Here is an 11484-nt window from a genome sequence, read left to right on the forward strand (position 1 = left end):
GCAGCAAAGAAAACAATCAAGGACATTTAAACGCAGTCTAAATGAGGTCAGACGATTTGATCAACCATCATGGCTGTTCACTCAGTTTGGATGCTCCTTGGTACCAGAGACGGCGGCAGGAGGAGGAGGGGGCAGATCAGAGCGACCTTGTTCCATGAGATCATCACGATCTTCACTGAGATTGCTGCGATGATGGAAGAAGCGGTTACGGCTGAGTGAAGAGTGACCACTGCGGAAGCTATGAGCGTCAGTCGACCGGCGACTTTCCTCGTTGCTAGGAGCACTCAAATTCGAGGGGCGACGATGGCGGGAAGAAGAAGTCCGACTCCGACGTTCCTCCTCTTCTTCGGTCACTTCTTGCATACGGCGCTCGGTGGCATCGCGGTTGGCATTGCGAACAATATCGTCGACACGCGCACCACGATCCTCAAACACATCGCCCATGATATCGTTGGAAGCCATGTTAGACATACCCAAGGAGAAATCGACGTGCTTGCGCTGCGAAATGGATGGACCGCGGGCACGAGCAGTGGCAGTGTTCATGCCCTTGCGAAGAATAGATGGATGGCGGGCGGCACTACTGCTGCTGGTGCCGGTGTTTTCGGGAAGATGTTGAGTCTCGGATAGAATCTCCTCGGCTTCGGTGGGCTCGTCGGGAAGATTGCCACGAGTACCAGCGTTGCGTGGGTTGCCATAGTTGACGTGGAAGGGAATGTCGAACTTGGCACCCTGGAGGTTCATACGTGGGCCCTCGATGCCAATTTCCTGCAATGCAAGCATCATCATACAGATGAACTTGTTGCGACGCTGCAAACGGAGACCCTCATTCTGCCAATTGGATTTGTAGAAGAAAACCACGTTGAGCGTAAGGGAGAAGTTCTCGGTAACAGCACGCATTTCAGTGAGAATGTTGCTCTGGAAGTCACGCTTCTCGCTGCGAACAAACTCAAGAAGTCGCTGACGGAAGGTGTCGAGTTGATCGATGGTTGTGCCATATTTGATGACGATGGGAACAGCCTCAGCTAGTGCACCGGAGCGACGTTGGTTTAGAATGAAGAGTCCATTGAGGTAGCTGTTAGGTGCCTGGACCACATGTCCTTGCATCTTCTTGAACTCGGTGTAAAGCAAAGTGATTTCCTTGACGAAGTAGTCATCACCAAGACCAGCATCACCAGCGTTACCGTAGATAGTCACACGGTCGCCGACATCAAAGGGGTGCTTGACGAAGACGAAAATGACCGACTGGAGGAACTCCTGCGCTGTGGCAGAGAACAGCCAGGACAGGGCAAGGATCGATGAACCGGCAGAGGTCAGGACGCCAGAGGCCGAGGTTGAAATGAGAGACAAGAACACGATGACAACAATGACAATGACAAAGAACATGAAGACATCATCCAACTTCGACACGACAGAGTCTAAATCCTTCAGCGATGCGGTGATAGACTTGCGCTCGCGACCAATATCCACGCAGACGGCTTCCAATTCTTCCATGGAAATATCACCATTCATGTCACGATCAAACATGGAAAACGCAGCCTCGGCTTCCTCGCCGTCATCGAAGGCAGCTTTAAGATCACCACCAAACACGGTTTCGAAGCCATCCCTGACAAAGGTGCGGTACAAACGACGGGCCATAACCTGGCAGCCAGAAGTGGTTCGCAAAAGAGTTAGGATAACTTGATAGGCGTCGGTGCTGCGAGTGGTCGTGCGACCAGTGACATCGGCCACGACAGCGCCAGCGACGTCGCCAACCTTGTTTCCAACCTTGTTGAGAGCGCCAACGGCCTTGCGCTGCGCTTTTCCAGCATAGTGTAGGGGAGTCTTGGTGCCTGGCCCACCGACATCTTCTTTCTTCTCCTCGAATTCGTCATTCTTATCTGGCAAGGTTCCGCGAGAGAACTCGTAGAGCTTCGTGAGACTACCAATCTGAAATTTGTTAATCTCAATGCGGTCGGCATAGGTGCGAAGATGGAAGCTGATGGCGATCAGCTGGATAAGGATTTTCTCAATAAAATTGAGGATGGTCCAGACGAAGATGACGATGATAATCTTGTTGAGAGTGTTCTCCCAGCCTCTCGTATTCTTGTCGCCATCAACGTGGTGGTTCTTCATGGTGGGCAAGAAAGAGATCTCCACGCCGAGCCACCAGAAGAACAAGGCTGCGTGAAGCTCCAACTGCTTGGCCATGTCCCGCCATTTCTTTGCGTTGTTGGTGAAAATACTGGCAAGAACACCGACCAAAATAGGCAAACACTTACCCACGAGCTATACAATGTTAGCGGTATTCAGGAGACAATCCGCATCTTTGACTTACCCGACCGGCCCAGAGAGTCAACCAGACAATTTCCAACCAGATGGAGAACCACATCAATTGTACACCACCAACACTCGCGTTGGGAAACTCGAGAGCACCGACCAGCAGGGGAATCAAGATAATCAGAACAACAGGGACGATATAGGTTAAGTAGCGCACGAGGAAACTGGACTGGTGCAGCCGCTTCACAAAGACGGCAATCTTGGTATTTGGCGACTCAGGAGGCTTGTAGATCGCGGCCTTTTCATGCAGTGGGTTGGTTGCCTCGTCGAACTCATCCACTTGCTCCGAGCGACGCGAGCGAGCGCGATTGATGGAGTTCTTATCGTGTTCGTCGCCGTTGCCGTTGCCGTCGCCATCGCCGTCATGAGTCGATCGCGACACCACGCGCTCGGCCTGGAGCAGCATCAAATCATCCTCCAGTCGAGTGGCTTGCTCTCGCCGCGCGGAGGGGTGCGCATGGGCGGCTCATCGTCCACGACCTCGTAGCTGGTGTCAACCTTCAAATGGGTCGCTTCACGGCGCGTTTCGGGTTCGGTCACGTAGGTACCATCGTCGGAGGTGGGAGAAACGTCGTCGTCTCGGTGCTTATCCTTGGGTTCTAGATGCAGGGTCTTGCGCTCATCTACAGGCGATGACATAATGGCACCAGGCCAAAGAATGAAGGAGGAGGAATGTGAGCGTGGCAATTCTGGTATCAAGCGAGAGAATAGAAAAGTCCACCGATAGAGACAGCTTTACAAAAAAGAGAGAGAGAGAGAGAGAGAGAAATGAGAAGAGTCCGACTTCGAGAGTGAAACCAGGTGGATCTGGTGGGTCAAGGCCGACACTCTGGACTCTTTGGTCTGGACTCGAGAGAAGTTTAAAGTAAGGTGGCTGTCCACTTGGTGAGGTGGGAGGTGGGAGGTTGGTGGTTGGAGATTGGCGGTGGTGAGGTCAGGTCTGAGATCTATAAAATTCTCCCACTCTACCCTTTTCTCTTCCTACTTCATGCCTCACCACCCTTACCACACTAATACGAGCCCGTTCAGGAGGGCTTTTCGATCACTTTGTCTTGGCAAGTCTCGGCCAGCGAAGCATCGACAGGCATATAGTTCCGCACATCTCTGACAGGCTGATCCAGATCCACCCACTCCACTCAGTGGCGATTGTGATTTACCTGGAAATTCAGGAAAGACATGCGCAATGCACTGCATAATACGCCATGGGCAGTTTTATGTGATCTCGCCAAGCCTGTCCCCTGCATGAGAATCCGAGTTTTCTCAGTGCGATCCGTTCCAAGTGAAAATGTTATCTAGACGAGTGGCGTAGACGCCGGTTGAGATTCAAATTATGAGATCATTTATGACGCAGATTGAGGACATGTTCTACAGTATATGATCTGAACCAGGTCCAAGATTGTGGGCACTTTATTGCATGTGTACATGTAGGCCATCAATGCAGATCAACGCACAGGACATGGCCACTAACGCACCCCCAAGACTCGAGGACGAATAGAACAACAAACCCTCGGGTTCGCGTAAATGAGTGGCGTCAGCTCTGCGCCAACTGAATCTACTATAAATCAAACAAGTGTGGACCACGCTGATCCCTCACTGACAGCAACGTAGTCGGGGTCGCACGTTGGGAGGTGGACACGGACGGGCCGTGTCCAAAAATAGTCGCATTACGGCAGGGAATCATTATGGAAGAGCCAGCATCAAGCCGGTATTGGACTTTCTGGATGAAGAATCAAAAACGAAACTATCGTCGCTGAGGGGGAAAAAAGATGAGGATAAAAAGAACGAATAAAAAAAAAAAAAAACAGAAACAATGAGAAAAATAAACAAAAACAAAACAGACCGGAACACCCTGCTCCAAGACTAACAGACATTCAGACATAAGAGACGTGAGGGAATGGATACGGTGTGGTAAATACACACAAAAACGTTATACAGAGCAAGGAATTGTAGGTGCGCCAAAATATGTGAAACAGAATAGAAGATGATCGTCAGATCGAACGGCGCTTCAGCGCTACTTTTATCGTTTGAATACGGAGCTCAAATCCGATCGGTGTCGCTCGCTCGGCCGAGGAGTATGCTCGGGATCCAGGCTCGGGGAGGGATGAAGAGGTCGTGGGGTCGCTTCCGAGTCAGGAGTAGGACTGCAGTCTGTGTCTGGACCAGAGCCGGAGTCGAATGCCAGGCCAGAGATCTTGACTTCGGGGGTAATTGGTGGACCAGAGGCACGGGACGTTGGCTGAGTCAATTCCCATGGGGGTGTAGTATGGCCCTTGCTGGTCTTGGATGCAGGAGATCCAGAGTAGATCGAGGTATCGTGGTGCGCCAATGAGGGTCGGCGATGCTGAGAGGCGGAGGGACCGGGGACTGAAGGAGATGGAGAGTCTTTGGGATCAATTGATTCGTCTCCTTCCGATTCTTCGGGGATGCTGAGACCCTCAAAGCGATCCTCCAAACTCGTACTAGCAGGCGATCCCAAAGATCCATCGCTCTCTTCATTGTAACCTGAGTCACCCTGGTTCCGAAGAGCTTCCCTTTCTTTTTTTAGCAGTTCTTCGCTGCCACTGACAACACTGCCACGACTGTTGGTTCGCATCATTTCTATGCCCAGCTTGGAGCCAGGGCGGCGGTTTCGAGATGGTGGGCTGCGGCGTGTTTGGGAATTGCCAAGCTCTTCATCCTCATCGTCGCCCGATTCAGCACCTTCATATCGCTTTTTCTCCAGAGACTCCCGTTTCGCACGGATAGATTCACTTGAGCGTTGTTTCCTAGGCGTCAGACCACCATTTGCATCCATGGCAGCTGGTGCAGTGGCAGCGTGAAGGAGATGAGGTAGAGGTATAGTCTTCGGATCTGGGCTACCAGGGTGCTGGTCATCCGAGATACCCAAGCCACCGTGAGTTTGATCCCAATCCTCAGTGTTGCGACTGATGATAACTGGAACTTCGTCTGATTTGACGGATTCCATGTCACCAAAGACGCTGCTGCTCATTGAATCGTCGCGGCTAGATCCTCGGTATGAGCTTGGCGGATTCAAAACGAACCCAGAGGATACCGAGCTCGGGCTATCCGCAGTTGTATGGGCACCAGAACGACCACCTGAGCCTGGGACTGTGACAGGTTGGGAAGAATTGTAGTCAGTAGAGACAGGCTTCCACATGCACCATTTTGACAAAGCTTCAGTCAGTTTGGGCAATGTCGGGGGCTTCTGCATCAGTGCATCAAAGTTGTGATTCTCGGGGAGGTCTTTCAAGTAGCCAGTAACCGCAATGATTGGAGTGTGTCGATTGGCACTTCTTGTCTCCCGCACCATCCGGGCGAAGTCAACACCGTTAACTTGAGGCAATCTGAATTCAGTCATGATGATATCAAACTGAACCTCACTCAGGGCGTATCTGACTGCCTCTGCCCCGTTCGTGACAGTAATGGTGCGACAGCGAAGCTTTTCAAACAGCCGTTCCATGACCAATCGCGAGACAGGATGATCTTCACAAATAAGCACATCCAACGGGCGGAAGAATGGCCCTTCTTGAATGTTGATCTGAGACAACCGCCTAGAGCTTTGTCGACGGCGTTGCACCTTGAGGAGTGCTTTTGTGCGAGGGTCCTCATTGTCAGAGGAGGACGGCGAGATGTCAAACAACTGACTGCGGCGTTTATGGTGGGTAGGCACAAAGGTCTCCTTGGGGAACGAAGACATGTCCCCATCTTGAGATCCAATGGTGTGTGAGCGAGCACGGCTCGCTGGGACGCTGCCATGTCGTTGGTTGTTGGGCGTCTTCTCAGGAGAGTGGGCGGGAATCCGACTGGCTTTCACTGGAGACGAAGCTACAGAACCAAGTCTGAGGTTTGGCATACGTCCCTGCTCAGCCGAAGAAGGCTGGAAAGTCCCACTAGATTGATGAGACGTGGTTGAAGAGGATCCAGAAGTCTTGCGTCGTTCTTGGGTTGTCCCAGTACTGAATTGAACAAGGAGGGGGGACGAAGGCTGCGAGGGTCTGCTTGGAGATGAGTTGGATTGGCTCAGTCCCGACGGAGAAGATGGCCGGTTGTTGCCTTTGTTTTGTGACAAGGTTCGTTGAAGTGACATGGGAAGCGGGCTCCCTTCCAATGAGGGCTGTGAGGAGCTGCTGGGCGTCTGAACAGTGGACGGATTTGGTTGTCGGTGCTGTGCTTGCATAGCTTCTTGGCGCATCTTCTGAATGACATCCTTGTTCGCTTTCTCCAGCATCGGCAGATTCTTGAAGTTGAAGCTGCCAAAGTCATCAGCCAGAGCCGGTTCACTCAATCTCCGGCTTCGCGAATCACGAGCATCACGAACGTGGGGGGGAATATGGAGTGGCATCAACGGCCGCTTGGTTGAGTTCACCTGCGATCGAACTTTGAACAGTGCATCATGAGGGCGATCGGGGCCAGTGGCGGCTGGTGGCTGGGGCGAGTGTTCGTCTTCCAATTCTTCTGCGAAGCTCTGGAGGGTGGCACCGCGAGCATCGAAATATTCAGTATCCTCGGGGTTTTCAATGTTGGGAACAAACTGAGCCTTGTCTTCAAGCAACGTATCCCAATTGATCTCAGCCAGCCATGGATGACTGCGAATCTCAACTCCGCCGTTGGGGAATTTCTCTTCGGCATTGGCTCCAATACGCTCGCGAGGGTTGATAGTCAATAGTTTGTTCATCAGATCCAACGACTCTGCCGAGGCGTAGTCCTCCGGATCATCTGGCCAATTGATCCTCCGGTGAAGAATGTTTTCAAAAACTTCATCGGGAGTCGCCGCGTTGAAAGGCGGATAACCAAAGATGAATTCGAACATGATGCATCCTAGGGACCACCAGTCACTAATTTCATCTTGTCCAACACCATTGATGGTTTCTGGGGCCAGATAGTCAGGGGTACCAACGAAGCGTCTATCATGGTCTTCTGGATCGAAGAGTGCCATGACTGGGGGTAGCATGCTTTGTTGGGGGGGTGTGTTCTGCGCAAGCGGGTTGCTGAAGGTTGGCTGAAGGGGCTGGAGACGAGGAGACTCGCCTGGCTCACTTTGCCCTTCCTCTTCGACCATGCTAGTGGAAAACATGCTCGGTGACGACACAGATGGTTCATTGGCGTTGTCATTGAGGGAGAAAGTTCGAAAGATTCCATTGAGGCCATCGCTGCCCATACTGTCACTGCGGTATCCCGAGGCGCGACGGGAGCTCTGCCGACTCAAACCACTCTGGTTGAGGTTGAAGTAAGATGGCTGACTAGCGTTGATACTCACTTCTGGGGTGATCAGAGGAGTTGATCCTGGCGATGAGCTGGCCTGAAAATCGAATGAAGCCGACCGTGAAGATGCGATTGATATCGCACGGGGGAAAGATCCTTGCTTCAACAGATCAGGGGCGGCCTCGTCCGGGCTCTTTAACACACGCTTCTGTCGTCCAACTAAACCCATTCGTGACAATCCAAAGTCGGTCAGTTTCAAATGGCCAGTTTGGTCGATCAGAAGGTTATCAGGCTTTAGATCACGGTGTACAATTCCTCGGCTATGAAGGTGTTCAACTCCAAGAACAACCTCGCCAATGTACTTTTTAGCCCAATCTTCAGGAAGGCCACCAAGAACCTTGACAAGCGAGGAACAGTCACCTCCGTTGAGATACTCCATCACCAGGTAGAGATAGTCTTTGCTGGAGAAAGTCCAGTAGAGCTTTGCAACAAAGTCACTCTCGCCCTGCCACATCATGATGGCTCGTTCAGCTTTCACATTGGTGACCTGGTTTTTAGCGATCATGTCGGCTTTCTTCAAAACCTTCATGGCATAGTATTCGCCGGTAGCTTTCTTTTTGACCAAATAAACACTACCAAAAGCACCTTTGCTGATTGGCTTGATGATCTCGAAGTCCTTGATAGATAATGGTGCTGGTCGAGGCTGTTGGCTTACTGAGGAGAGACGTGGGGACGGCGGTGGTTTCGCAACATCGGAAGACGTGGCGGATGACTGCCTTCGGTGATGACGATAGTGATGCGCCAACTCACTTGCGTATGTAGAGGGGGATACTATTGGTGATGGTAGGCTGTCAGCGCCGCTTGATATGCGAGGTTTTGGCATGCGCAATGGGGAATGCGGACCAGAAACCCGAGCAGGAGAAGGTTGTCGACGAGGAGAGCCTGATAGCCCAGGAAGTACCAGGCTTCTCCGCTTTCGATCAAAGCTTCTCTCGGAAGAAGGCGAATCTGTCCGCACAGCTCCCGGGAAGGCCGAAGACGGCAGACTGCTATCACTACTATCTCCAGCGTCAATATCTGCGAGAGAAAGACCCACTCGATAGGGCTGGGATGTACCCAGCAGACCTGCCGCGCTCTTGTGGGATCTTGGAGTGGGGCATTCCATGGGACTGTTGGAACCCGTCGAGACTGCCACCGAAGATGACCTTCGTTCTTGCTGTGAAAGCAATGACCGGTCGGGGGAATTTCGCATCGACATGGTCAAAGCAGATGCCGGCCGCCGCGGCGAGGGCGCTGCTGGCTGTGGCTGCACTTGTTGTTGCAAATCCTGGCTAATGGATTGAGTCAAGGATTCTTCATCTAAGCTTCCAATATCATCGGGGGCAACATGACTGCCAGCGAAATTCTCAGATGGGACTTCTTCGTCGGAAGAGCATGAAGAATCACTAAGTTGGCCAGAGGCTATGCGTTCTGCTTTGCTGAGTGCTGCTGCAATGCATTCTTCGACCAACACTGTGTATTCAATGCGAATACGCTCGGCATACTCAACAATCTTGCGATGACGCACAACAGCATCAACTTTTGCCTTGGCAACCTGCTCGGTGTCCGCGGCCAGTGCAGCCAGACCCTGCTCTTGCTCCAACGTATTAGAGCTGGGTGACTGCCACTGCAAAACTTGACATATTCGAGATTCAGACTGTGGAGACAATGTCCGGAAGTCCTCTCCATCAGTCCGAGCAGATTCCTTAATCATCGGCATACTGATCTCCAGAGAAGTATCACACAAGTCAAGCACAAGTTCCACAATACGAGCCAGTGGTCTCCGCACAGTGAAAGAACGGGGTCGATTGGGCATAACACCAGAGGCAGAGTGGTCTCGCGATCGGGGTGGTGTACCAGGTGCTGAGTTACTACTGGAAACACCGCCAGATGACGGAGCAGAACTGGTAGGTGAGGGACCGATGGACAGTCCTCTGTATTCTGCTTGAGGGAGAGGTGTCGGGTTGCCATCACCGCCGATCAAGGGCCTGCCTTGACGGGCTTCCAGCGCATCCAACACCTTGACAATGACATGTCGATGCTCATTCAGGTTCTCCTGTGCCAGTTGAACATCCATCTCCGCCCGATGTTCCTGCAAACATAGATCGGAATGCTTCTCAAACCACCACGGTGTGATCTGGCGCTCACAAATGCGACAGAGGACAGGCGTTGGTGCAGGATGCTTGCAAGGATCGGGTTCGGTTGCTGCTGCGTCCGCTAATTCAGTCAGGTAGTTTGCCAGTACCTCCGCTCCCACTCCCAAAGACTCAACGAGCAGCGGCGGTAGATCGATTGTTACTTCTCGTGGCTCCGTCAATGGTCGTAACATCCACATAGTCTGTCATCGGAGAAATGTCAGTGTATCATCACGGTATTTAATCTGATCGACTCACATGGCCGGCTTCATCGTCTGTCCGATCATAGACCATAATTCCCTGTCCCTCCATATTGAGCACATTGTGATTCTGCTCCTCTTCGGGCAGGAAACCCTCCATCTCTTCTGTGTCCGTTATACTCATTTCCTTCTTCGCAACCAGTGACGGTTCGGGTGCATATTTCAGGACGGAATCCGGACCCATCTGCACCGCGAAGCGAATGAAACGACTTCGCGAATCATCCTGTTTCATGGATTCAATCGAATCCCGGAACACATCCTTGTTGCCCAGCAGGATTTCCGAGATCATGTGTCCCTCCACCGACTCGGGCGATGAGCCGACCACTTGTTTCCACGATGGGCTGACCCATTTAATACGACCTTCGAGGTCCATATCCACAATGATGTTCAGCGTCTGTTCTGCGGCCTCCTTCAAGTCCTCCCGTTCCTCCCGCATATCATCACTCAAGGTTCGAGTCATTTTCGGATCGATGTTCCGGGCCTCCTGTCTGAGAGCAGTGACGGCAGGAGGCGCGAGAAATTGTGGTTTGGGGGAGTCATTGCCGGCCATGCTGATACGCTCGGCCAGGCGAGTTGGAGCTTCGCGGGGACACGGGGAGGAGACAAGTCGAAAGAAGATTGGAAATTGTGTCAAATATCGTAGTGTAGCAGAACCGTCTGCTGGGGCAGAGCGGGTGCCCTTATTCGAGGTTATTGATTCATCCGTAGCATCAGCTGGCCATGATGAAGTTCAGGCACTTGGGGTGTTGATGATCCCACCGCGATGCAATCGCAGTCCGATGATCCGGAACACGGGCTGGAACACGAAATAGAGGATAATCAAGGGAATGGCGCGACAGCAACGCGCTGAATAACACCCTTTCAACGATTCACAGAGATGGAGAAGAAAAGGGAAAAGAAAGATGGGGGAGGTGAGTCGGGAGGGGAGGTGAGGGCGGTGATTGGCACGTTCCCACACGTACTTCTGTGCAGTGCATTTGGAGACCTTGGAATTTACGGTTATTTGGGGTTATTTGGGTGGGGGGGGGGGAGGGATTGGGGACTATTCAGGATTTGTTCGAATAATTTTGATTTATTTATAATTATTTGGCGGTCGTATGGTTGTAGGATGTGGCATTGTGGTGGTCTCTATCTAGTTGGGCATTCTTGATGTGCAGGATAGGCTCACTATATACTGTTCACACGAAGAAGACCACCGTAGAACTATCACGATCATAAAAGTCTCCCAATTCACCTCCTCATCCTTACGTCCCAAACCTACCATTTCCGTCACCTGATAGACGGCACATACCCCAGATCCTTGCTCGTCCACATCCGGGAATGGACCACTTCCTACTGGCTCAGTATGGCCACTGAGATACTCCCCGACTAAACCTAACATTTCTCTCTCCAATCAGAGTGCAGTCTCTTCTGGCTTTTGCAGACGATGTTCAGTCTATGACGAGAAGTTATTACGTCTTTTGCAATGGGGGATGAAATCAAGAATACCTCGAACATGGTTATATAGACTACATTATAGTTAGCTAACATTA

The 11484-nt window shown here is 51.8% G+C and overlaps 2 protein-coding genes across 2 annotated transcripts; both read right to left on the minus strand.

The window, feature by feature from the left end:
• Nucleotides 1-81: 81 nt before the first annotated feature.
• Nucleotides 82-2955, minus strand: N7511_003583 (Mechanosensitive ion channel family; the record flags this gene model as incomplete). Its single annotated transcript, XM_057126008.1, has 3 exons — nucleotides 82-2265; nucleotides 2315-2710; nucleotides 2794-2955. The coding sequence occupies 3 exons, from the start codon at nucleotides 2953-2955 to the stop codon at nucleotides 82-84; spliced, it is 2742 nt and encodes a 913-aa protein (XP_056984898.1).
• A 1378-nt stretch (nucleotides 2956-4333) lies between these two features.
• Nucleotides 4334-10502, minus strand: N7511_003584 (protein kinase RIM15; the record flags this gene model as incomplete). The annotated part of the gene is made up of 2 exons (XM_057126009.1): nucleotides 4334-9895; nucleotides 9951-10502. 2 exons carry the CDS (start codon nucleotides 10500-10502, stop codon nucleotides 4334-4336), a joined length of 6114 nt encoding a protein of 2037 aa, XP_056984899.1.
• Nucleotides 10503-11484: the final 982 nt, after the last annotated feature.

This window comes from Penicillium nucicola, assembly GCF_028828085.1.
Source record: "Penicillium nucicola strain IBT 29836 chromosome Unknown utg000003l, whole genome shotgun sequence".
Classification (NCBI taxonomy): Eukaryota; Fungi; Ascomycota; class Eurotiomycetes; order Eurotiales; family Aspergillaceae; genus Penicillium; species Penicillium nucicola.